General features: G+C 41.6%; 3 protein-coding genes across 8 annotated transcripts in view; 2 read left to right on the top strand and 1 right to left on the bottom strand.

Annotated features, from left to right (window-relative positions):
• The first annotated feature begins 95 nt into the window (after positions 1-95).
• On the top strand, positions 96-11,770 carry LOC5503806 (TBC1 domain family member 10B). 3 transcript variants are annotated; one of them, XM_032372021.2, is made up of 18 exons: positions 96-423; positions 539-626; positions 1,542-1,649; positions 2,133-2,226; positions 2,961-3,080; positions 3,646-3,771; positions 4,376-4,422; positions 4,748-4,824; positions 5,333-5,402; positions 6,149-6,263; positions 6,739-6,789; positions 7,206-7,272; positions 8,506-8,612; positions 9,515-9,586; positions 9,991-10,200; positions 10,402-10,556; positions 11,030-11,128; positions 11,485-11,770. In XM_032372021.2, the coding sequence occupies exons 1-18, from the start codon at positions 290-292 to the stop codon at positions 11,626-11,628; spliced, it is 1,884 nt and encodes a 627-aa protein (XP_032227912.2). In that variant the 5' UTR covers positions 96-289; the 3' UTR covers positions 11,629-11,770. The 3 variants fall into 3 exon arrangements, with proteins under 3 accessions (XP_032227912.2, XP_032227910.2, XP_032227913.2); XM_032372019.2 differs by having other exon boundaries at positions 97-423; positions 9,991-10,209; XM_032372022.2 differs by lacking the exon at positions 1,542-1,649 and having other exon boundaries at positions 97-423; positions 9,991-10,209.
• Positions 11,771-12,287: 517 nt separating this feature from the next.
• On the top strand, positions 12,288-22,877 carry LOC5503802 (heparanase). The gene is made up of 8 exons (XM_001624684.3): positions 12,288-13,596; positions 14,773-14,938; positions 15,077-15,124; positions 15,939-16,139; positions 21,426-21,537; positions 21,615-21,736; positions 22,151-22,294; positions 22,369-22,877. Exons 1-8 carry the CDS (start codon positions 12,984-12,986, stop codon positions 22,544-22,546), a joined length of 1,584 nt encoding a protein of 527 aa, XP_001624734.3. The 5' UTR covers positions 12,288-12,983; the 3' UTR covers positions 22,547-22,877.
• LOC5503789 overlaps positions 21,743-25,816 on the bottom strand; it is an 18,810-nt gene continuing 14,736 nt past the window's right edge. For 3 of the 4 annotated variants that reach the window (XM_048729667.1, XM_048729666.1, XM_048729668.1), the window contains exons 6-7: positions 24,506-25,458; positions 21,743-23,761 (exon numbers count right to left, since the gene is read on the bottom strand). In XM_048729667.1, coding sequence (XP_048585624.1) covers positions 23,550-23,761; positions 24,506-25,458 — 1,165 coding nt within the window. In that variant the 3' untranslated portion in view covers positions 21,743-23,549. The remainder of the gene's footprint in view (positions 23,762-24,505; positions 25,459-25,816) is intronic. The other variant, XR_007312111.1, reaches the window with a different exon arrangement.

The following is a 25,816-nucleotide window of genomic DNA, read 5'->3' as shown; positions in this document are numbered from 1 at the left end:
ATTAAACCAAATGTTGCAATTAACATTGGAACAAATAAAAAAAACAATAAGTACAAAGGTTATGGTTGCCTGTGTTAAAGAGAATCCCCGTCACCAGGCTCCAAGAAAGCGCGGTTGTTTTGAATTTTTTGTTTCGATTCCTTCAACAACATCCTATTCACGTCTCAAAGCTTTCATTCTCGACTACATCACTAAAGTTTTGTTTATGGGTCTGCCTTGAAATGCTTTAATTAAGATCTTTTCTCAGCAAATATAATCAGCATAGCCAAAGGAACGAGTTAAAGGCAAGATGGGCGACAACCTCACACCTCAATCCAAAACAGTTCTCGATGAAAACGTTCTACGATTCGATCGTTATGGATTTGCTGTGTTCAAACAAGGAACCCCTTACTTCGAAGACGATCACAGGTGTCATAATTACAGGTATTTGTACTGAAATCTCTCTAGTTTATAAATATGGGTTCGATATTTATGCTACTCTTATAAGCTTTGGTTTGATACAAAAGAAAGATTAGAATCTTATTCTTTTATTGTCCAGCGATGACTCGTGTTCGAAGAAGTTGGACAAAGCATTGAGAAACCAGCTAGACCAATGGGGATCCGGTCAACTTCTCTCGCCTTTTCAGGTATGACTAACATCTTGCACAGAAAGGCGCATATACTGTAGCTACACTTTAGCTGAAGGCAAAGGGCACCCCTCTCTAGGCGCGTACACATAATTGGTTGGGGGGGGGGGGGGGCACAATCATATGGAATTATATGGAAAAGGAATAGTACTTGAAGATTCCTTAATAAGAAATGACCCACTTTTTGCAGCCAAAGGAAGTGCGCACGCACCCTGGAACCCCCTGTGTATGCCTGCCGCTCCCCCCCCCCCCCCCGGACAGAACTACTGTAGGTGAAGGCAAAGGGCACCCCCCACCTTAAACTGGTGTCTAATTTGTATATTCAAGCATTCAAGTGTCTTCATCAAGCATTTTGTAGATTTTTATAAATGTAATCCCAGTTTTTTAAGACTGAAAGGGGGTTTTATGAATTAAGAAAGAAGAGATAGGTACAGTGACCCTATCACCATTGCTTCCTGTCTTCTCTTAATAAGGACACTAAAACCAGAGGTTCTGTCTCTTCATGCTGCACTAAAAGTTATCTTAGTAGAAGGGATGTAAGGGGATGCCATAAACCCTCTGGCAGTGACCGCCCTCTATGACATTGCTTACTAACAATACACATGATGGGGGACTTGATTTGGAGCCTAGCTCTGTTGTGCCTTCCAAACTAGTATAACCAGTGGAATTTTTCAGATGCATATTTACAGCACCCACCCTTACTAGGAAGCTCACTGACTTGACTAGTACCCAGGCCTTCACTTACTCTTGGCTTTGATACAGTATACCCAGGCCAGAGCGAATCCAACCTTATTATCTTCTGAATAACAAATTTCATGAATAGCAATTAAACATGTCAGCTTTTATGTCACTAGTGTTTATTCAGGCTTTAGAAAATTTTCAATTAATTGTTTATCTTTCCTGTGGTCAATGAAGCTACGCAAGTTTATTAAATGTGGTGTACCATCCGACTTAAGAGGCAAGATGTGGAAAACATTGCTTGGAGCAAAAGCTTTGCAGGCAAACTCTTTATTTGATTATCAGGTAACTGTGTATCTGTCCATTTATGCACCTGTCGGTATGTCTTGCTTACTCATCTCTAATTCCCCTTTTTTAATTTAAACATTTTTTTCTGCTATGAGTTTGAATATTAATTATAATTTGAAACAAGATCAAATCTACCTAGTCACTATTCTTTAGTGAATATAACTTATGTCACTGTTTTTTTAATTTGCAATCCCTTCTGTTCATTCATCTATTTCAGTGCTTGTCTGTTTTTTTGGATGCAAGAAATACATTTTTTTTTAGTTTTAAGTATAGCAATTTCCTGGTGCTTATAAGATTGTCTGTTAGTATTAGTCTTCTAGTAACATTGTCTCCTAGGAACCATACAGTAGATTGGGTGTATTCCATATGAAGGGATTGAATACACAGTAAAACATACTAGAGTATACCACATGCCATGCAAAGCGTCTGTGCTGGTTTATGCGTGCTTAACATGTATTTTTCTTGGCATATTTGTCATAGAATACCTTGTCAGATGTTAGGAGTTTACTTGTTGATGCTGGAGTGAGTGAATATGGAGGATCAAAATGCATCACTAACCTTGGCATAGAAATTGGTATGTTGTAAAAATGATATTTCCATGAAGGGCAGACCCAATAGAGAGTTGGGAGGGAAACTGGTTAACAAAAATGAACAAAATGCTTTGAATGCCTTGGCCTAGACTTGTCAAGGTACCATAAAGAACCAGAGCAAGGGTCATGGCTCAAAATATTGGTTCACCAATGTCATACCGAGCCTATATTTGTTCTAAATACAGTTAATTATAAGGTACAATGCAGGATTCGTAGCCTTGTGAACTAAACTAATTACACTCTTTTTAGCACTCTTTTACAGAATAAATAATCATACTACAACAATAATTTGTAGCCCACATTTTGGTGTGCAAAGCTTTTGCTGTCATTGCAGTTGTAGAATATCCACCCAAGCTCTCGACAGTCAACTGCATATACTCTTTTGTCAGTCAAATGCACTGACTCTCATCTAGCTAATTTTCAAATCCAGCAAACGGAATTTCGATCAGTTGGGCGCCTAAAGTTTGTCTCATTTTCTGTTAACATTTTGAGTATTTAATATTCTCCGTTTTGGACAGAACGGATAAGGCCTTGAAACAATTTCGATTAAGCCGGATTTTTGCACACAGACTCATGCATGACATCAACACTTTTGTTTGGCGGAAGAGTATTTTGCAGTGTTAATGTCGATAGTTTGTTTTTAGTTTCGACATTGTTTTCGAGTAACTTTTAGGGAAACATCAAATTATATGATCATGTTTGAATTGACGTTCTTCAGGGTTGTTAGGATGTGATAAAGAGAATATGTCATGTGTGCCATCAAGTCCCAAGCAAGAAACTACAAGCAACGAACTTCATGCGAAGATGACACACATGCGTCAAATCATGCTGGATGTTGGTATGAGTGAGAACTTTCTACTGAACAAATAAGTGCACATACTGTACTACACATCAGCAAACGTAGATAAAGCCTGAGGTGCGAGGCACACCTTGTGGGAAGAGCTAGTATTCCTTGCACAAATACTGGCACTGTTTGTTGGGGGGGGGGGGGGGGGTGCTCTCCATAAGAGTAGACAGGGATGAGTGTTCTATCTTTTAGGGAATAAACTGCTACTAACTGCTATCCCTTAGGGGCATATCCTAATATTAACTGGCCATGACAGTGGTTGAAAAAGAGATGTGCTCGATGGTAGCATCTGGTTTAGAGTTAGAAATTGCTGTTGACCACACCCTGAGTGCTATCCCTTAGAGTTATAATTGATTTTGCCATCGATCACCCCCGTCTGTTTTTATGGGAGTCCCCCACAACCCAGGAATAAACACTGGTAAAGATGAATTTCATTTGCCTTGTGGATTGGATTTGGATTGGGCTTATATGCTATCCACTTGTTTATACCCATACATACATGCACACTATGGCGCCACAGTGAGCAGTTTCTAAACCTATGATCTTCTTGGTTCAGAACGCTCTTTCCCTACACACAAGATGTTTATCGATGGGTCCACAGAAGGGAAAGAGGGTAGAGCAAGTCTCTTCCGTGTGCTGGCTGTCTATGCTCATTATAACACGCAAGTCTCTTACTGTCAAGGTATGTGTGACTTATACAGTAACTTGTCACGCAACTCTCTTATTGTCAAGGTATGCTATCTCTGCTTTAAGTGTTAGCATGAGTGACTTATGTCTTGTCACGCAACTCTCTTATTGTCAAGGTATGCTATCTCTGCTTTAAGTGTTAGCATGAGTGACTTATGTCTTGTCACGCAACTATCTTATTGTCAAGGTATGCGATCTCCACTTTAAGTGTTCGCATGAGTGACTTATGACATGTCACGCAAGTCTCTTACTGTCAATGAGTGACTTTTGAAATAGAAAAATACAATTTCTTCTCAAGTAATGATATTTAACAAATACATCTCAAATGACGTCGCAGGTGTCATAAAAAAGTACTCAACGAGACGTAGTTGAGTTACGTAACTGTTGTTCATGACACGCTGTGAAGTCTTCTGTGCATCTATTAGAGGACAGACGCACAAAAAAATGAGATCTATTTGTTTTATTACAACGTTTCAATATAGTCCCGGGGAATGCGCGCACATACTGATGCCAAGCGTACGCACGTCCCCTAATAACACATGGACCCTTGACCAATTAAAGCGCGCGATTTACGATTGTCGTATAATTCTATTTTGTAGGAATGTCGTATATCGCTGGGATGTTACTGATGAACATGGATGAAGAGGTGGGTAATGGGAACTTGAAGGAAAAACATGTACTGGAATAATGAGAATTGCACTCTTGGCATTTCTTAATTGTGTGATAACAGGGGCTTATAAGTATGAGCCCCTGGTGATAATTATTATGACATTGATGATGGCGATGGTGATGATGATGATGACGGTGAAGATGATGCAAATAGCGCAAGTATTTCCACTTCCGTGTTGAGGGCAATCTCTTGATTGAGTGCGAGCAAGTGCCTCTCGTCGCCCCCTCTCATTACCTGTTTTGCTTCGCTAGACGGGATTGTTATCTTTTAGTTTTCCAACGTAACTATTTTTTTTCCGTAGGATGCATTCTGGTGTCTCGTCTCCCTTTTTGAGCGACCTAAGTACCTAGCAGGGTATTTTGACAATTCTCTAAGCAAGTAAGCCATCCTAAGTCTATACTAAACACTGGGACGCAAACACAATTCAAGTTATTTTTGAATCTCAATCGAACGCAAGCGCAAGAATTTTCTTGCGCGATTCTCACATTTGTTACCCTTGTTGTTTTTTGTGCGCTTGCGTTTGTTTGAACTAAACTTAAGGGATCCATTTTTTTGTTATATTCTCATTAACCGTCTGTATCTGCGCTGCGTTAATTGAACAATAGGAGCTTTTCACAGAACCTGGAAACCAGTCTCAGCACCCAGAATTAATGCCTATCAGCCCATCCTTTGTTATTACTCACATTTTAAATTAACCATCTATTCTCATAGAAAAACAATATTTGATCGAAAGTATCTTAGCTACTTGCTTGAATTACCTGATCGAAATAAACTGTATACATATTCAACTCGGTATTGTTATGTGCATATATGTATATGTGGTATTGTTATATGAGTGTAAAATGGCGGCGTAATTGACCTTCTTTAACCCTGTGTGTTTTTTTAGGATACAAATACATGCAGCAGTTTTTGAGAGGCTAATGAAGCAGAGGATCCCTGGTCTTTATAAGCACTTGGTATTTACATACAATTTACCTGAAATACATTCGTGCCCCTTCATTTTTTTTAATATTACGATGTTACAGTAAACTGGCGCAAAACGAAGTGTCGCGAAATATTCGCCTCTCGCGAAGATTTGAACACGCAAAAAAAATTCATGTCTTAAGGTACCGTAATAATTCGAATAAGCACCCTACATTAAATAAGCGCTCCATCCCTCCCCCCTAAAAACGATACAAACAAAACACCACTGGAATGGTGAAAATCTTAATTTTATTTAGTTCACATTTACATCCTCACAATACAACATGGAGCTATTTATTATCACTTCACCCTTTTTTTAAACTTATGTGCGCAATTTAGCCTCGTCCCCAGGCTCCTTTTCGCTGCGCGGCTTCTTATTTGTAACGTCACAATCCGCCGTAACAATCCGCCATTTTGAAAATAAATATGACCGCGTTGCATCATGGGACCTGAGCTGACAAAGGAGAAGCCTGGGAACGAGGCTATGCGCAATTTTTTTGTTCTCAATCGATTCAGAAGCTGGTATTTTCCGAAGAATAAAATAAGCGCCCCCTTCCCAATAAGCGCCCCCAACAGCCGAAAAATAAAATAAGCGCCCTGGGCGCCTATTCGAATCATTACTATATTATGCAGCAAACTAGTGAACGGACTAGTTTGGTGACTGGGCGGGCCCAGGCTCGATATTCATACATATGGTAAAAATACGAATCGTAAGTAGAACTCACGCATTTAACTTTAGAATGATCAGGGCGTGGCCCCTCTCATGTACCTCACTCCCTGGTTCATGGCCCTCTACACTTCGCTTTCGTGCTGGGATACTGTGCTTTGTATATGGGACCTCATTATATTGGATGGTAAGGACAAAGCCTCGTTCACACGTCACTCTCCATCACCTCTATTTTTACTAAACCTCCTTCACAATACACTCTTTTTTACTACGCCTGGTCCACAACTTACTCTCTCTTACCTTTTCTTTATTCTAAACCTCGTTCCAACTTCACTTTCTTTCACATTTCCCTTTATTAAGCCTTGTCCACACTTTACCCTTAACTAGTTCTCGTTCAAACTTCACTTTCCATCACCTTTTCCTTTAAGAAGAAGTCTCGTTCACACTATACTCTACTTCAATCTCACTAAAACCAAGCGTCGTTCAATCTTTACCCTCTTTCGGTCGATTTTCACAAGATGTGCATGAAAAATATAACGAAAGAAAAGGAAATGAGCTGTAACCGCTCCTTTATTTCGTCGTTTCCATTTTCTCAAATCCTCGTGAAAAGTGTATTCAAGCAAGCGCAATGCTTCATGTAAACGATCACATTTGTCTCGTAGGTGTCTCCGTCATCTTTCGTGTTGCATTCGCCATCTTAAGAGGTCTTTCAGGTGAGGAAAAAACCGTAATATGCATAACTTACTCTTTTGTTGTGGAACGATTAAGTCGTTCGCTCTCGTTTGATCACTCTAATAATTTACGTGTCGAGCGTAAGCCTTTCGTCGGGGCAAGCTATAGAATAACTAGGTAGTCTACGTATGCGTGGTGGAAATAACCAACACTAGGTTGAAATGGTACGTTTTACGCCTTTGTGAAATCAGAGTAGTTTCGCTGACGTTTTGAGCGTTAGCGTAGCCAATAGAAGGGGTTATGTGTGGTTAAGGGGGGGTATAGGGGTTATGTGTTCGTTCGCTTTCAAAGGGGGAAGGAGGCGGGCCGATCATTATTGGATATTCTACTACCCCTGCACTTACAGCCTGAATATGATATACAGTCGTTTGAGTTTTTCTTTTCTTTTGATTGACAGATGACTTATTGTCGACGACCGAGATCACCCACAGCCTACCCATGCTACTGCACCCCCCTGAAAACATGTGAGTGCTAGAGATTACTATTAACAACGTGAGGTGTATGCGGGTTCCTTGTACCGCTAATCTACCCTGTCCACGTGGGCTATTGTATAGTATGACCAAGGCGTTCCTTGTACCGCTAATCTACCCTGTCCATGTCGGTTATTGTATAGTATGACCAAGGCGTTCCTTGTACTGCTAAACCACCCTGTCCACGTGGGCTATTGTCATTGTATTAACAAGGCGTTCCTTGTACCGCTAATCCACCCTGTCCATGTCGGTTATTGTATAGTATGACCAAGGCGTTCCTTGTACCGCTAATCTACCCTGTTCATGTGTGTTATTGTCATTGTATGAGCTAGGCGTTCCTTGTACCGCTAATCTACGGTGTCCGTGTGGGTTATTGTCATAGTATGAACAAGGCGTTCCTTGTACCGCTAATCTACCCTGTTCTTGTGTGTTATTGTCATTGTATGAGCTAGGCGTTCCTTGTACCGCTAATCTACGTTGTCCATGTGGGTTATTATCATAGTATGAACAAGGCGTTCCTTGTACCGTTAATCTACCCTGTCCATGTGGGTATTCATCATAGTATGAGCAAGGCGTTCCTTGTACCGCTAATCTACGGTGTCCGTGTGGGTTATTATCATAGTGTGAACAAGGCGTTCCTTGTACCGTTAATCTACCCTGTCCATGTGGGTATTCATCATAGTATGAGCAAGGCGTTCCTTGTACCGCTAATCTACGTTGTCCATGTGGGTTATTATCATAGTATGAACAAGGCGTTCCTTGTACCGTTAATCTACCCTGTCCATGTGGGTATTCATCATAGTATGAGCAAGGCGTTCCTTGTACCGCTAATCTACGGTGTCCGTGTGGGTTATTATCATAGTGTGAACAAGGCGTTCCTTGTACCGTTAATCTACCCTGTCCATGTGGGTATTCATCATAGTATGAGCAAGGCGTTCCTTGTACCGCTAATCTACGGTGTCCGTGTGGGTTATTATCATAGTATGAGCAAGGCGTTCCTTGTACCGCTAATCTACGGTGTCCGTGTGGGTTATTATCATAGTATGAGCAAGGCGTTCCTTGTACCGCTAATCTACGGTGTCCGTGTGGGTTATTATCATAGTATGAGCAAGGCGTTCCTTGTACCGCTAATCTACGGTGTCCGTGTGGGTTATTATCATAGTATGAGCAAGGCGTTCCTTGTACCGCTAATCTACATTGTCCATGTGGGTTATTGTCATGCCATAGTATGAGCAAGGCGTTCCTTGTACCGCTAATTTACTGTGTCCGTGTGGATGGTTGGGAGATCGATGCCGTCCAGGCCGTACTACATGAAGAATCCGACAAGCGAGAGAGTAAGTAAACTTCACGCGTGTTATCTTGAGAGTAGGTGAACTTCACGCGTGTTGTCTCCCGTGAAAGCGTGAGAGTAAGTGAACTTCACGCGTGTTGTCTTTCGAAGTGTGAGAGTGACTGAACTTCACGCGTGTTATCTTTTGAAGCGTGAGAGTGAATGAACTTCACGCGTGTTATCTCTCGAAGCGTGAGAGTAAGTGAACTTCACGCGTGTTATCTCTCGAAGCGTGAGAGTAAGTGAACTTCACGCGTGTTATCTCTCGAAGCGTGAGAGTAAGTGAACTTCACGCGTGTTATCTTTCGAAGCGGGAGAGTGAGTGAACTTCATGCGTGTTATCTTTCGAAGCGGGAGAGTGAGTGAACTTCATGCGTGTTATCTTTCGAAGCGGGAGAGTGAGTGAACTTCACGCGTGTTATCTTTCGAAGCGGGAGAGTGAGTGAACTTCACGCGTGTTATCTTTCGAAGCGGGAGAGTGAGTGAACTTCACGCGTGTTATCTTTCGAAGCGGGAGAGTGAGTGAACTTCACGCGTGTTATCTTTCGAAGCGTGAGAGTGAGTGAACTTCGCGCGTGTTATCTTTCGAAGCGGGAGAGTGAGTGAACTTCACGCGTGTTATCTTTCGAAGCGTGAGAGTGAGTGAACTTCACGCGTGTTGTCTCGCGCGGTCACGCGTAAGTATTACATTTTAATCAAATGCAAAGGTCCTCTAACAACTATATAAAGCCATCTACATCAATGGGCATATTCTCACGTTCACCTCGTCAATAATTATATTATATACATGTGTTTTAAAGGGAATTTGAGTTCCTAATTTCTATTTACCCTACTTGTGTTTCATATTTTTTTCTAACACGACTATTTGGGCCTTTTGAATTGATTCTTATCCTTTTCTCTTTACAGTAAGGAAAGCCAAGCGGCAACTGGAGAAAGTCGCAGAAGACGAACCCCGCAGAAAACGCCAGAAAACAAACGGTACGCAAAATTGAATTAAAGGGCGATGTCACCGGTTTTTATTTTTTAACGGAAAACACGAAAATTATTTCCAATTTATAAAAGCAGCGTGTCTATTGGATGTTTCCTTGAGGATTTGACTGATAATTTAGAGTGGATGGCCTGTTAAATACCGCGGATTCTATAATAGATTCTTTAGTCTTTTGTCGGTTGAGGTTTTTTCCGGTCCTCCGGAATTAAACTGGTGTGATTGTCACTTTAGCCAGCTTTTTAACTTTTCCAGGTAATATAGCTAGTTGTATCCAATATTACCGTTCTAATAGGCGACCATCCATTTGAAAGCTCTTAGCGTTCACTCAGGATTGTGTACTGCGTGAAACAGTATTTATCTGTGATGATGGGCAATAATTGTTTTATATTGACAGGTGACGATAACGTGGCAACGTCACTCGTTAATCGCATGGTGGAGTACATCGCCACGCCCATCAGGCAAGCCATATTTGGGCACGCTCCACCGGCTCCTATCCAATCAAACGCTTTTGAGATGGTGACGTTTACAGCTACGTCACAACAAAGTCCTCCCGTGGGGGTGCTGGAAGGGATGAGAGGTTGTTGCTCTTCAAGGAAATCTCCCGGTAAACGAGGTGTGTTATAATAGAAAAAAGAGAGTAGGATTATTTTTGGTCCTACACTTAAATGGGCTGCGTGATGTTTTTTTTTTCAATGGGCTAAGATTGACATTGTCTTCAAATCATTCTGCTTCCGAAGACTGTTGGGTGTTACTTTCCATTCACTGGCTACTTGTTCTACTGATATTCTTTTTACACTTTCTGTAGCCAGCAAAAGATCTGTTGCCAACGGGCCATACTCTCCACGGCAGCGTGCCGGTGGCCAGCGGTTCACTCCTGAGCGGCGTGCGCGAATCTCTTCAGGTTTGATGAGTCCAGTCAGACGAAGTCAGCGGTTAGCTGCACAGCGCATGCCTCTGAAGGTAAACCCCATTACTTATGAACACTTCATTGAGCCATGACATGATGTTAGCAAGCACCTGAATATTTTATTCGGTGGCTTTAAAATTTTCTTCTCATTCAAAGGAGTACGTACAATGGAGTCAAGCGTACAATGCGTTTTTCAAAACTTCTGCGAACGTTCGATCACCATGAAATCAATAAAGTCAAGCGTACAATGCGTTTTTCAAAACTTGTGCGAACTTTCGATCACCATGACTTTTCATGCAAGGACCGAGCATCCAAGCACAACCAAAATCCAAGCTGAACAATTTTCGCAAAGTCTCAAAGCTAAACAATAGAAAGATAAAGCACTGACAGGACTCTGCCAATACATCGTTTTTATCTTATTACACTGGCTGCTAGGATGACAAAATGACTGATGAAGAAGATTCTTATTACAGCGCGGGAAAATACGTCAACAGAGCTTCTTACCGACTTGAATATTTCTTTCTAGGCGGGAAATACGTCAACTTCCAGTCTGATAAGTAGCTCGGCCAAAAATCAGCATGCATTCCGAGTCTTCAACACGCCCACCCCGCTACGGCGCACAAAGGTACCGTTTCTAGCTCCCTTTTCCTTGCATTGTAATGTCTATCCAGGGCGTGAACGTTTGCAGTATGAACTCGCCTATCACTGTTCTCTAGAGCAGAAGTAAGATTTCGGATGATTTCTTTTTGTCATTAATTACAAAAGTCTAGGTGTGTTTATTTAAACCAGTTTGGAGTCTTCTGCCAAGTGCGTTAATGTTTTTTCCTGCATCACGCCGTCGTAGCCGTGGTTATCGTTATGCAACAAATACAACAACACTCTATTTTATGTTACCCCTCTAGGGGTTACCCTCTGTCCCTTTGCAACCTTCCACAGGTTGACCAATCCAGGCAAGTTCTAACTTGTTGCTCGTTTATTTAGGTGGATTTCCCAAGTATTACTGGTTCCCAGTACGGATTATCGTCTCCACTCAACCCTTTCTCATCGGAAGTGACGACATCGCCAGATGTAGAAATGATAGAGTTCACGCCAACCGGGAACAGACTCGATTTCACCATCACATAACCGCGCATGTGCGGATTTTATTGGATAGTTTTTTTTAAGTGCAATGCATTCTGGGTACCTTGTGGAAATATCTTAGACTGATGTTTAGTTTAATGGCCTCTCAAGCGGTGCCTGCAAATCAATAATATTTCAATGATTTTTACACTGCGTAATGATTCGATTGTGTTGGCCTGTTGGCATGCTTGTCTTTTAGGTTTTTGTGTTTGCTTGTTTTGTGCTCACTTGCTTTAGTTGTTTACACTTTTGTTTGTTTGTATGCTTTTTTGTGTTTTTTTCCTTTTGATTGTTTGTTTGCTCGTTCGTTTATCCTTTGTTATTTCTTTGCTTATTTTCTTATTTGTTTTCCGTCCGTCCATTTATTTGCTCTTTGACTTGTTTCTTTTGTTTGTTTGTTTGCTCTTTCACGACATGACGGAAAAACGTGACGTGACGCTTCAAATAAGCCCATTTCACATCGAATAAGGCGGATAATTTCTCCGAGTACTTAGTAACTTATAGCAAACAAAATATCAAGTGCGACTTATTTGAAATTGATTCGACTTTTTGTAAAGTGTCATTGAAATTTGAGCTTTTCGTCCCTGAACTGATACACAAGGCAATGATGATCAAGGAAAAATTATTTTAAAAAGCCAAAATCTGGTTATGTGCACTTCGGCCTCGCGTTATTTGTGTTTTGAAAATCAGTCCGTGATACAAGGAACCTATAGCCATTGTTTTGCTTGCTTGTTCGTTTGTTTGTCTTTGTTTATTTGCTTGTTAGGCTAAGTTCAAACGAGGCTCGAGTTTAGATCCTAAAAAGTAAAGTCAAGCATCTGCGGTACCTCGACCTTGTTTTGCTTGCTTGTTCGTTTGTTTGTCTTTGTTTATTTGCTTGTTAGGCTAAGTTCAAACGAGGCTCGAGTTTAGATCCTAAAAGGTAAAGTCATCTGCGGTACCTCGAGGGCCTTTTCCGCTCCCCTAGGCTGCGTTACAGAGGGTGAAGAGCATGATCGCGCGAATAATCCGGAAGGCCACGCAGGCTTCCCTCCCCTTCGCTTACCAAACACTAACCCTGTCCCCTAAACACTTTCTTTAATTCGGAGCCGAATCCTAACCCAACCCCATAATGCACCATGGCGTTGGGTTTAGGGCTGGTGCTACGGCTTGGGCGTTGAAATAGGATTCAAGGGTAGAATATGTATTGTGTGATGTGGCCGCAGATATGCGTAGAAATGAATGCGCTGAAAAAGATAGGAACAAATCATTGAACTTGCACCCAGCGTAACGCAATACCCGATCATTGTAAAACACGTCATGCTCGATTTCCTATAGTCTGCTTAGCAGCCGCTCTTAGTGTCACACAAGCCTTTCCACAGATGTCCTTGGTACATTCGCGAAGCTCAGCCATAGCAATGACTGGAATTACCCCTGTGCTTTGCCTTGTGCTTGCACTTCTATCAATATCGCAGAGCTTCCACAATAGCTCGACTCCCCAGCGAGATGTAATAGTCAACACGGATAAACCACTCCATTCAGTTGACAGAAGGTTCCTATCTGTGGCCATCGACGTTCATTTGATTCGTAATAAATGGCACTATTTCGATACGTCGTCCGTCCGAGTCCAAACCTTGGCCAGGGGGCTATCTCCCGCTATTCTACGCATTGGCGGCACTGACGGGGACTTTGCCATCTTTCAAGAGACGGATGAAAATGCCCTCCATGGAGATCCTTTATCTACAAACAGGAAACCGCTGGCGTTTGATGATTTGGGTCTAGAGCATCCTTCAAAATTTCGATCAAATTTTAATATCACGCCTGCCGATGTAGATAAGTTGCGTGACTTTGCGGTGAGCGCGGGTTTTGATGTGTATTTTGGACTGAACGTTGCGCTTCGTAGCAAAGACGGGACGTGGAATTACACCAACCCTATTGAGCTTGTCAAGTATGCTACAAGAAAAGCCTACAATTTCTCGTGGGAGCTTGGAAACGGTAATGTTTTAGAATAAGTTGATTCTGCGATCTAAGCGGATGTATTGTTAATTTATTTTATTTAAACCAAGGAGTCAGTCACAGGCATTCTTACCGGGTTACCTGTGCTCACATCTAAACCGTGTGGATTTGGCAGAGCTGGTTTACTGTGACGTGACAACACTTATCACCCACAGGGAACCCAATCCGACATCAAGGCATAAACGTTTTGGACCACAGTAAATTAGGAACCTAAAAGCACTCTATTTATAAAAGCCTCAATCAGACTGATGGGAAGAAAAGGTTCTTATTTAAAAGATCAAAGTTCTGATTTACGGTTGATAACACGAGAAAAAAGATACTTTTCATAAATGTTTGGTGCATTATGTATTACAACCACGGGCCTGTATGGCCGTAAATGACCAGGGGCGTTCATTAGATAGAGGCGTTTATTAGAAAGGGGCGTTCTATTATGAAAATATAACAAATCCATTCATCCATTCCATGGGGTTCTAGTCTCAGCCAGAATCATTATAAATTATAACCTGCGCAGCAAGTGTTTACCGTGAGACGAATGCAATGATTTAAAGGTGCAAGTATGCGGAAACGAGAAGTAGGCCTTGTTATTCCTGGATGCTACACTGCGAGGACAAAACGAAAGAAAATTGCAAACATCCTAAGCAATGAGATCAGGAACGTTAGAGAGCGGACCCTCATTTTGAACGTGACATTGAACAAGACGCTACTTGCTTACCAGTGTTGATTAAGCAAGATGGCAATTAAATTACCATGTATATTTTCGGAATTTCTATGTCGTTTGTTTTTAAGCTGGCAGGGGAGGGAGCGGGGGAGGGGAGAGGGGGGTTTAGTAGAGGGGGGCGTTTATTAGAGAGGGGCGTTCATTGCAAACTTGTAAGCTTATGGGGGAGCGTTCATTTAATCAGAGGCGTTTATTAGGTCATTTACAGTATATGAATAGGAAAAAAAACTGACCGATTTGTACGAACCTATTTAGCCTGATTTTTGAAAAATCAGGGTTCAGTCCCGGGTATAGCCCTTTTTAGATGTCTCTAGAAACGATCATGGGATCACCCTTGACTTCATTTCTTGCCAAATCTATTTACCTGTTAGAAGTGTCATGTTTATCATAGGCTGCTCTAATAATAGATATTTGCGTTTTCAAATTGAAATTTGTAGAGCCGATGGATCTCGCCAAATTTGGTCATCCTGTGGATGCTTTCGAACTTGGAAAATCGTTCCAGACCTTGAGAGAAATCCTCGACCATTCTCGTCTGGGGGGGAACTTGGTCGGACCCGATATAACAAGCATTTCAAAGAGAAAGAAAACAGACTACCTCAGCGGGTGAGAAAATTGAGGCAAACCTCGTACTGTTATGCGGCGGAAGTTGTGGAACCTTATGGAAAGGTCCCGAGATTATTTAGGTAGCTGCAGTTCCACCTTCTTTCGCTACCTTTTATTTAGTTTTCTAATTTTTCGCAGGTTTCTAGATGTCGCCGGTCACGCCATACAAGCTGTCACGTGGCACCAGTAAGTCTTGCTATATACCCTTTACCTGGTTTTGATTTGTACACAGTAGTGGATCTAGGGGGAGTAAGGGGGTTTAAACACACCCACCCCCCTTTGGGCTGCCAGAAAGCCATATGTTACAACAACAAAAAATCCTACCCCCTCCTACTGATCCAACCCCCCCCCCCCTTTTAGCGAAAAGCTAGGATCCGCCCCTGGTACACTGGTTCCAGCGAGTTCTCTCCAATTCCCAAGGCTTTTTTCCAGATTTATTTTTATTCTTTTTTTCAGATTTATTCTTAGATTTTTTCAGATTTATTTCTTTTTTGAAGATGTACTAATTTTACTGGACAGGAGCAAAAATGGCAAAGTTCAAATTTTTATGTCGTGTTAGCTTATATTCGTTTCATTTTTTGCACAAATGTTCCTTGTGTAATATAAAACAAAATAAGCTTTAGAGTTTTTTGGTAGATAATCGGTTCTTGAGATTGCAAATTGAAAGACCCTTGATTTGTCTGAAATTGCCCAATTTGGACGAAATTGCTACTTTTTTTCATGATCTTTGGCAACTTTGCTCAATCATATCTCAAGAACGGATCATCTACCAAAAAATACTAAAGCCTATTTTGTTTTATATTATGCAAGGAACCGATAGGCAAAATATAAAAAAATGTAAGCTAACACAACCTTACAATTGTAATTTTGCCTTTCTTTGCTCCTGTCTTTTGCTGTGTTTATCAATTAATCCTGAAAAAGCCGAAGCATTGAAATCTCTTTCTACTGCAGTATTATATATTATCGTCCGTAAATTCGTATGGCACGTATTTCTTTTTAGATACTACATGAACGGGAAGAATTGTTCGATAGAAGATTTTTACAACCCTGATGTCCTCGATGCCATGATAAGGGAGGCGAGCATATTAAACGACATCGTGTCCCAGCATGCTCCCGGGAAGCGGGGCTGGATGGGCGAGACTAGCAGTGCGTATGGCGGAGGGGCGACTAACATGTCCGACAGATACGTGGCGGGGTTCACGTAAGATCTATTATTTTTTATTACCATACCAGTCTTCTTTGCCTTTGTACAGCGGGAAGGGGGATCACAACATATTCTACAGATACGTAGCGGGGTTCACATACGATCTGTCATTCTTTATTACCATACCTGTCTTCTTGAATGCCTTACTTACGGCGGAGGAGCGACCAACCTGTCCAACAGACACGTAGCGGTGTACACGTAAGATCTATAACTCTTGAGTCTTCTGTAATATTTTTCTCAGGCAAGTGTTAAAGGCATGCCAGCCCCAGGTACTTCTCAAAGAATTGTCAAAGACCCGTCTTTCTGTTTACCGCATGATCTAATCTCTACGGGATTTCTGTCTTTTCACTTATACCAGGGGCCGGTTCCTGACCCACGATTAAATTTTTACCCCCGGATTGGATTAATTCTGTTCCCGAAACGCTGGTTGGTAAGTTTTGAGGTAAAATCTAACCTACGGTTTAGTTGGCGTAATACAGGCTTCCCGAACTTTGTAGTAGAACTTAAGTTTCATAAAATTAAGTTGCCGACAAAAGAGACGTTAAAAAATCAGTGTAGGGATCAAATGTCCTAACATTTCGCTTTGTTATGCAACCTTTGTTGCGATGCTGACTCGAAAACTATGCTGGGACAGACAGAAAGTTACATGAAATTTATACTTGAAATGAATCTGTCTCGCTAGTGTCTCACGCACCAAATCGAATCCTGCAAATGACATTTTTGGCAATGAAATGGAGATAATTACTGGCGATGTTGTTTTTGTGGTTTTATTTTCGCAGAGAAGCCCCAAAACACCTTTACATCGCCTGTAATTATTTCAATTTCATCGCCAAAAATGACGTTTGCAGGATTCGAGTTGGTGCTAAGACCCCGTGGTACCAATAGCCCCCCAAAAAAGTTGGAAAATAAAACTTGTTATACTAGCTTGATAAGCAATCAACATTTTGGAGAATTATTTGTCATTCAAGCTCCCAAAACGACCCATCAATATCTTTCAAGGCAAAAAAGCTACACAAATTTATATATGCCTCGGTAATCAAGCTAAAAAGGAGACTTTTCCATGTCCATTTCCCAAAAACACACAAATACAAGACCGTTTAACCAGTAAAATACGCCTTCTTTTATTATTTTTGTGGCAGTAGATGAATTTTGTTGAATATAAACATCATAGAACTTGTTTTGTTTGATTTAAGAGTTAAATCTATGTTTTCAAAATTATTAAATTGTTCTTCCTTAAAGTTTTTCTCAATACAAAATCAGAACGTCTAGAAATATACACCTACATTCAATTACTACCATCAATATCAATGCATTGAACGCAATAAAGTTGATTCTGATTTGATAAAGCAATTAAACAATATATGCTGATTGGAATTGGTAACGTAAATGACATGTAAAGTAACGTATATGACCTTCTCAGTAGGATACACGATGCAACTCTTAACTTGTAAAATTTTGGTCAAATTTTCGCCTTTTAGTTATCATTAAAGGTTCTGAACAATAACTTGGTCATATTCATAATTTCTTAAACTTTTGCTACTAGTAACGTAAATGACAGTTTTCACATCCAAACAAAAAGAATCGTTTAAATGCTTTCAAGCGCTTAACTGTAATATATATATATATATATATATATATATATATATATATATATATATATATATATATATATATATATATATATATATATATATATATATTAGAAAAACCATCGTTTTTCTAAAACCTCTATAAAAACGGTAACGTAAATGACACTAAGGTAGGCGGAAGCGTGCCTCAACGAGCTCCAGTGTCGCAAGAGTCAAACTATATGTTTTGCGCGTTTTACTACTTCGGGTGGGCGGCTCGATGACACATAAGATCATGTCCCTCTTGATCCAAATAACATCTTCGCGGGCAGGCCATCTGAAGCTGAAAGATTGAAGGGTAGTGCCACTACGTGACATAAAAGTCACGAGAGCTTCGCCGTCCTCCTGGTCGATCTGCTGTACTTTGCCAACATACCAGTCCCCTTCGTAAGCGGCAGCGACAAAGTCGTCTACCTTTAGAGCGAGCTCATTGCGTAGACTCGACGCACTGGGTAGAGTGAGTATGGCGGCTTTCCATGCACAATGGCTATCCTTTGGGCTGGAAAGGCAGTCGGGACAGTAACACGAGGTGACACGAGTGAGAACGGTGTGTCTGTCCACTGCGCATATGGCATGCATTGACATTGTGCCAGGGACAGTCTGTGTGCCATTGTACTTGTCCTTGCTGATGCCATTTTGAAGTCATCTGTTGAGTAGTAAATGTAGGTCACACTACTTTGATATTCGGTGGCCCAAACAAAGAAGCTGTGTGTATCGTCAATAACGACCTTGCCTGACCGCACCGCCTCGTCAGCCATCCGCTTGGCAGCTCCCCCGACACCATCACAGGGACCTTTTCCGTGCCCCGCTTGAAAATAGTTCCATCTTGCTGGGACTCCGAACTCTTCCTTGTGGTTCGCGACTATGGCGAAGATTGTCTTGTTTCTGTATTGTGATGTGGGACTATCTATCCAATAGTGTACAAAGGCCAGGTCAGGGATAGACCCTTCAGCTCTTGATTCAGTCTCCCCAAGATGGCATACACGGCAGCTGCATTATGCGAGAGCTCTTCCGAAACAAAGGCAAAGCTCTTGTGCTCGAGGTCGTATTTGCCTTCTGCCTTGTAATATACCACTACTGGATGTAGGGAGACCATAGTGGGGCCATTCCAGTGAGCACTTTGCACCTCGCAAGACTGGCAGTTGTAATTCTCGGCAAAGTCCATTTGAATTACAACATGCCCAGCTTGGAGGTTGCTTTTCAGACGCCGGAGTTGTTGGTATTGCTCATAGTGGCGTCTGTTGTGCTCACGGAACTTCAATGTCGCCGCTGTTACCTTGTCTATAAAATCTTCTTTCGATGCTTTTGTATTGATAAGCTTGGTCCTGTGCTTGCCGTCCTCGTCCTGAACTCGCTTCCACTGTTCATATGTTATTTCTTCTCCATCCCCAATCTTCTTCAGGATCTCCAGGACCTGCTCGTCTGTGTTATCCTTAATGAAGGAATCTGGATTACCAGTGCTGATTAGAAGCTTTCTTTTCATGCTTCGCAGAAGAAGCGCCATGTTCTGGTGATGCTGGCAAAAACAGGTATCACGACAGGCAAAGCTTGCTAGCATCATATAATGGGGCCTCATTTTGTAGAAAACCGCCTGCGAGATTTTTGCGTTTGGGTTTTCAGCCAGGTACTTCATGCGCAGGTTGTAAAGGTAGTCGCTCAAAATTCGCTTCTGTATCTTTCTATCACCACACTTTTTAGCATCTTGTTTTCCTGGCATCATACGACTATTGTCGTCTCTTTCTAGGAAGCTGATTATATCTTCTTGGAGTCTCTTGCGGATTTCCACCAAACGACCCTTTCTTGTATAGCTAACTTTCTTGGTCTTAGCATTTTTAATAAATCTCTTTTTCACTAAGTTTGGATGCTGGTGTGTAGTATTTTTGCACTCGGATTGACTCATTTTGTTGCCAATTTGAATCTTTCCCTTTTTTTCGTTCTCTGTAGGCGCGTTGAATCTCTGCTCTTGATTTCCCCATTTTGAATGCTTCGAATAAAACAATGACCATAAGATACAGCAATTTTCACAAAATTACAGAAAAATCATTTTAAAAGCTTTTTTAATTCTAAATAGTGGTCATTTGATCCTTTTTTAAGTAGCCCACCAATTGTTAACTAGCGTACCTTATCCATAATACTTTGTCAATTACGTTACTTTCAATGTCATTTACGTTACCACTGGCAAAAGCATGTGCCTCACTATTCTAGATATTAGCTAATGCGTATGCATCAGTGCCTTTATCAGTCATTTAGCTTCACACAATACCATAGGCGTGGTATCTTACCTTAATTCTGCTTTTCGAGAAGTGAAAACCAAATTGAGTTTAAAAGTGAAGATAGAGTTGATACTTCTACCGCGAAGGTCATCGAAGGAAAGACTTGTATTACAGCTTGTTGGGCTTTAACTAATAACTAAAACGTTAGATATCTTGGCAATTTAATCCTATACAAATTATCCTCATCTCCCTAGTGTGTGTGCACGTGCGCCCCATTAGACGATAGTACGTAAATTCTATTGTTATTTACGTTACGGTAACGTAATGTGACACTAACATTTGTCAAGCTACTGTCTCTTCACGTTTCAACAAAATTAGATTATTATTTTTCTTTAAGATATTACTAAGGTCGCTCTGCAATGTGACACTGCTAACAAGATCTCCTAAGGTCTTGAAGCTTGGCAGTTGTGACCTAGATTAAGTAGCGTAAGTGACCGTTGCCAATTAGCTGGCATGAAGATTTCTTGAACACTTTGATTTTTATGAACAGTTCTTAATATTGGTTTGGGTCTGAGCCTTAAAGTTGTTATAAATATGTTTCAGGGCTTCTGTACGGATATACAAGAAATTATATTTCGATTTTTTTGTGCCTGGTAACGTAAATGACCCAAATCCACGTGACACTTGGATCACGGTCCAGTGTGTTGAGCAAACCAACGACAACCGTAACTTTAATTTAGGTGAGTCCTGAAACATGTATCTCCAAATTGTGACACAATTTAGGCAGCAACTACAGGCAGAACATCTCAAGTTTCCGGTTTAAACTTTGTTTTTTATTCTTGTGACATATGGTTTTCGTATAGCGTTACATGTTTAGAGGTCAATATTTTGTAATATGTCGAACTTTTTACACAGAAAACTTAAAACAAAATCTCCCATAGACCCAAACTCTTCGCAAAATCACACATCTCTCAAGAAATTGCGCCTAAATACAAAATGTAGAGCTATATATACGTGTGACATCAATGGTACCCGTTAACTAAGAATGATCGGCTATGGTCCCACACTTATACGACGGTTACGCTTGCGAATCCGCAACTTTTTGAATCCGCAAACGACGAAATGAAACAAAATGATCCCTATACGTTGTTTTTGTGTAACATCGTTACACACAAAGTTTGGGAGGCCTGTGTTACGCCAAATAAACCGTAGGTTAACCCACCTCGCGAGCAGGGTTAGATTTTATCTCCACACTAACCCGGAGTTAGCGCTAATCGGCGTTTCGGGAACAGAACTAATCCGGGGGTAAAAATTTAATCTTGGTCTAGGACAAATTTAACCCTGGGTTAGCGCGAATCGGCTTTTCAGGAACCGGCCCCAGGCGATTTTAGGTCTTTTTTGCCAATTCTATTTCTAGGCTCATTTGCCCTTGTCTATGTCAGGTGGCTGGACAAGTTAGGGATTGCTGCAATGCTTCAACAAGATGTAGTCATAAGGCAGACTTTTTTCGGTGGTCGTTATGGCCTTCTTACCTTAGACCTTCTCCCTACCCCGGTGAGTTTACTCTTTCCTCCCCCCCCCCCCCCCCCCTAGCGAGACACGCTTAACTCTGACTCTGTGCCACTTCTTAGGATTATTGGCTGTCGCTACTGTACAAGCGTTTAGTGGGTCAGCGGGTACTCGACGTGCAAGATGCGCAAAAGGAAGGAAGGATGACACGGGTCTATGCTCATTGTACCAATACTCAGAACACGTGAGCTCTTGACGATATTTTTTTAATTGATATTACAAAAAAAAACTTTGTCCGTTTTTTAAGGGCTTTGGAAAATAGCTCTACATTTATTCTCTTCAAAAAATGTGCAGGGGCGGATCTAGCTTATCGCTAAAGGGGGGAAGGGGGTTTGGATCAGTGACAAAGGGGGGAGGGGGTAATTTTTTGCTACATATGGCTTTCTCACAGCACAAGGGGGGGGGGGGGGTAAACCCCTTAAACCCTCTCCCCCTAGATCCGCTACCGACGTGCTTGATGATTTTTTTGTTTGCAAAGCCTTCGTATACCTTTTGTTTTCCCTAATGATCTCTCCTCCAGAAAGTAATCATTACCCATGGATTCCCTTTTGATATTTCTATTTCATTTGACCGACGGTTGTCTATCTTCGCATACCAGAAATTACAATGCAAGCGCCGTCACCATCATCGCTCTTAACATAAACACGGAGACAGCCGTTACGTTGCGCATGACCGGATCCCTTCAGGGTCTAGACGCTGACCAGTTCTTACTGACCCCTACGAATGGGGATCTCCAGTCATCGTAAGTGTTTAAACGTTTGTCGGGTGGTCGGCGGTAAATAGACCCGTGATTATTGATAAGGTTATTTTTAACAGAGATGTCGAGCTAAACGGCGAAGTTCTCAAGCTTGTAGATGATCACACCCTGCCCAGTCTCTCTCCGCGTCGCGTCGCTCACGATAACATAGTAGTGCCTCCACTGTCATTCGGATTTTTTGTCGTCCCCATGGCAACGGCGCATGCGTGCACGCAGTCCCATGACATGACGTCATGAAGTGGTAACTGATGGATTTTTTTCTGTAATAATGTCTTCAGTTGTCAAGTCATACGTACCGCAACCTTAGAAAGAATTTAGAGAGTTGTTACTTTAAGTGGAAAGTATTGACCCTGATCCAATAGAACAAAATACGGCCTTTTACTCCATACTCAGAACCTCTGTATAAGTCAGTGTAGGTTAATTTATACTTTTTGCAACTGATAAATAGGTTAAAAAATACTTTTTGCAACTGATAAATTATTATATACAATAATCAATTTATGCTACGTCTATATCAGAAACTAGCACTTTTAAAAGAGTCTTACAATAAATATAAATTTGTATTGTAGACGTGTTCGAAATTGATCATCCGAAAAAATTATTTGTATTCGAGGATACTGTTCAAACAGACAGTGCTAAAAAACGCAACACTAGTTCCAGTACCGCGCGGTTAAACTAGCCTTTTTGTTTTTTATGGCGGCGTTTTACCAGCGAACTGTCACATTTCGACGAATGGCTAAGAAAACTAGACCAAACCTACGGGTATAATCTTCTTTATGAGTCCCTGATTATCAAACAAATGTGTCATCTTTTGTACAGTATGGTTTTAATGCTGTACAGTTAGTCAAAACAACGACTGAAGTCATCCTTTCGTACCTTTACTCGAACGGGTCAACACTGAGATTGTGTTTGTTTCTGCCAGAACACGCGCATGCGCATACGTTATTCAGCACTGGCGTTCAGACAGGTGTTGAATCCGGTCCTTTTGCTCTAGGCTCTGATACCACTTTAAGCTTCATTCACGCGTGAGTCAGTCACCCCTCACAAGGGCTTGTCTTTGGGCTTGAGTGCTCCTTTGAAGTATCCCATATCTTGTGAACCCCAACAAGGGTATACCATAAGGGGCAAGTATTTCTTTGGATTTCACCACCACAAAAGTTTACTCCCTTACTTGCAAGTGTCTGCCAGGGGGTTTTAGTACTAGAATTCCACCACCAAATCGACGCACAGATGATCCGGTTTACCCAACATTTTCTTTACGTTTATCCAAACAATAACAGACCTCCCTCATGTGAGGGTGCGATTCCGTGATGCATTGTGGTTGGTCGCCATACGCGTCTAGTCGACTCATCATGGGGTTGACGTGTGGGGAGTAGCTGCTGATGTAACCAGTCACCTCAAATATGCCGTCATTGGGAGAGGTCTTGAGCTGGACTTGGTAGTTGCACATACCTGGGATAAACGATATTGCGTTAGATTTCGGTGTTTCCATCTTCTATACTAATGTCAACTATGTATTGTCAACCACTGTATTAAATTTGTATTCTATACCAATGTCAACCATGTATTGTCAACCATTGTATTAAATGATTGCAGAAAGTTACTTAAAGTGTAACAGAAATCACCTTGATTTAGCGCGATATCGAATGTCAAATGTTAATTCATGAATCGACACAAAGGAAAAAATCCATTTCTTGTCTGGGAATAGAGTGTGTACTCAATCATACCACCGTAACCAATAAACTCCCTTGCTGTGTGCAGTCAAATGGATTAAAGCCGCATTCTCACCAGTTTACTTCCGGAGGTCCGACGGAAACCTCAACCGTTAAAAGACAAAAGAATCTATAAAAATCCGAGATATTTAACAGGCCATCCGCTCTAAATTATCAATTACATCCTCAAAGAAACTTCCAATAGACACACTGCTTTCAATATTTTGAAATATTTTTTTGCATTTTCCGTTAAAAATAATCGGTTATTGTTACGTAATCAACCGGAGGTAAACTGGTGATAATGCGGCTTTAAGAAGCGACAGTGAAAACATGAAAGCCATCTATTGGTGTAGACGGTTGAATGACTACGCGCTATTCCCTACGCGCTAACGAGGCAAGAATTTTGAAGAAGATGGTCGCGCAACAACGAATTTTGCTGTAACAACAGGTTCGAGTTTTTGGAAGACAGTTGCTCTTGACGCACCTTTGGGGTTATCGCCCTCGTAGATCTCACGGTAATACATGTCATCGCTGCCCTTGAAGGTCTGTACCTGCCGGCTGGGAGCGATAAACACCGCGTTGTGAATACCGGTTAAGCGGAGCTCCGCACACTTGTCAGCGACGCCCTCACGTTGGATGCGCTCATTGATATGACGGACCGCCTCCTCGGCAAGCTGCTTTATATGGTGATGTCCAGGACTGACTTGCTTCCAGTCCATGCACGTGCAGTAATGCACAGGTATCCCAGCAACTTCACAAGTGCGTGACTTGGGGACTTCTTGGAATAAGCTCTGACCGACGTCGACCTTGGGTGTATCAGGGTATCGTAGTATATGGAGGAAGGTGGCGTGCAAGTCGAATGGCGACGTAAGACGATCTGTGTTAGCTTTGAGTGCATTATGCACGTCGGGGTGCTTGGATTTAAACCATTTGGGTACAGATATGGAAAGGTAAGGTAGTCTTTCTTCTAGTTTTCCAATTATTGTACTTCTTATGGGTCCATATCGCGCGCCATGGTCCCCCATTACCACAAGCATGGTGTTGTCCAAGTACCCCTTGCTTTTCATACTCCCCAGAAACCTTAGAAAATCATCCTGCACATACCCAATATCATTCATATCGTCATGGGTAATACAGAAGAACTCCAACGAGAGTTTCCTTGTTTTGGGATACTTTTCAAATAAACTTTCAATGAAGCGAAATCGCTTTTCGAACGCAGGCTCGGATCCTATGCACAGGCTACCCATATCTCCTGTGTGAGCACTAACAGCCACCCAGAAGTTCCTAAGGTAGTGATCGACGGGTTTCACTTTGAAGCCCTCCAGTCGATACTGGAATATTCCATATTTGGCCTGGTCTTCTGACCAAGCAGTTACGTAGCCGTTGTCATGGAATTCGGGAAAGATGAAGGGCCACACGTCAACATTAACACCGCCCCTGAAATACAACATGCAATGAATAGGCGTTACCCAGGAGGGCAAGTATAGGTAGACTATAGGTTTCTAGGTTAATGTTTCCCTTAAGGAAGGTAAGTAAAGTTGGTAGGTTTATGTAGGTGGGTATGTTGGTAGGTGGGTAGCTTAGTTGGCAGGTAGCTGGGTAGGTAGTTAAATTGGTAGGTAGGTAATCGGGGAAGTAGGTGGGTAGGTAGTCGGGTAGGAGGGGAAGTACGTAGTTAGATAGGTTAGTAGGCGCTCGGGCAGAAAAGCAAGATCATAGATAGGTAGTACTGTAGGTAGTTAAGTAGGTTTAGGTTGGGTAAGTACGTGGCTAGAACTTTCTATGTAAGGCTGGT

Source organism: Nematostella vectensis, chromosome 6 (genome assembly GCF_932526225.1).
Source record: "Nematostella vectensis chromosome 6, jaNemVect1.1, whole genome shotgun sequence".
Taxonomy (NCBI): Eukaryota; Metazoa; Cnidaria; class Anthozoa; order Actiniaria; family Edwardsiidae; genus Nematostella; species Nematostella vectensis.
This window is presented reverse-complemented; position numbering and strand designations above follow the sequence as displayed.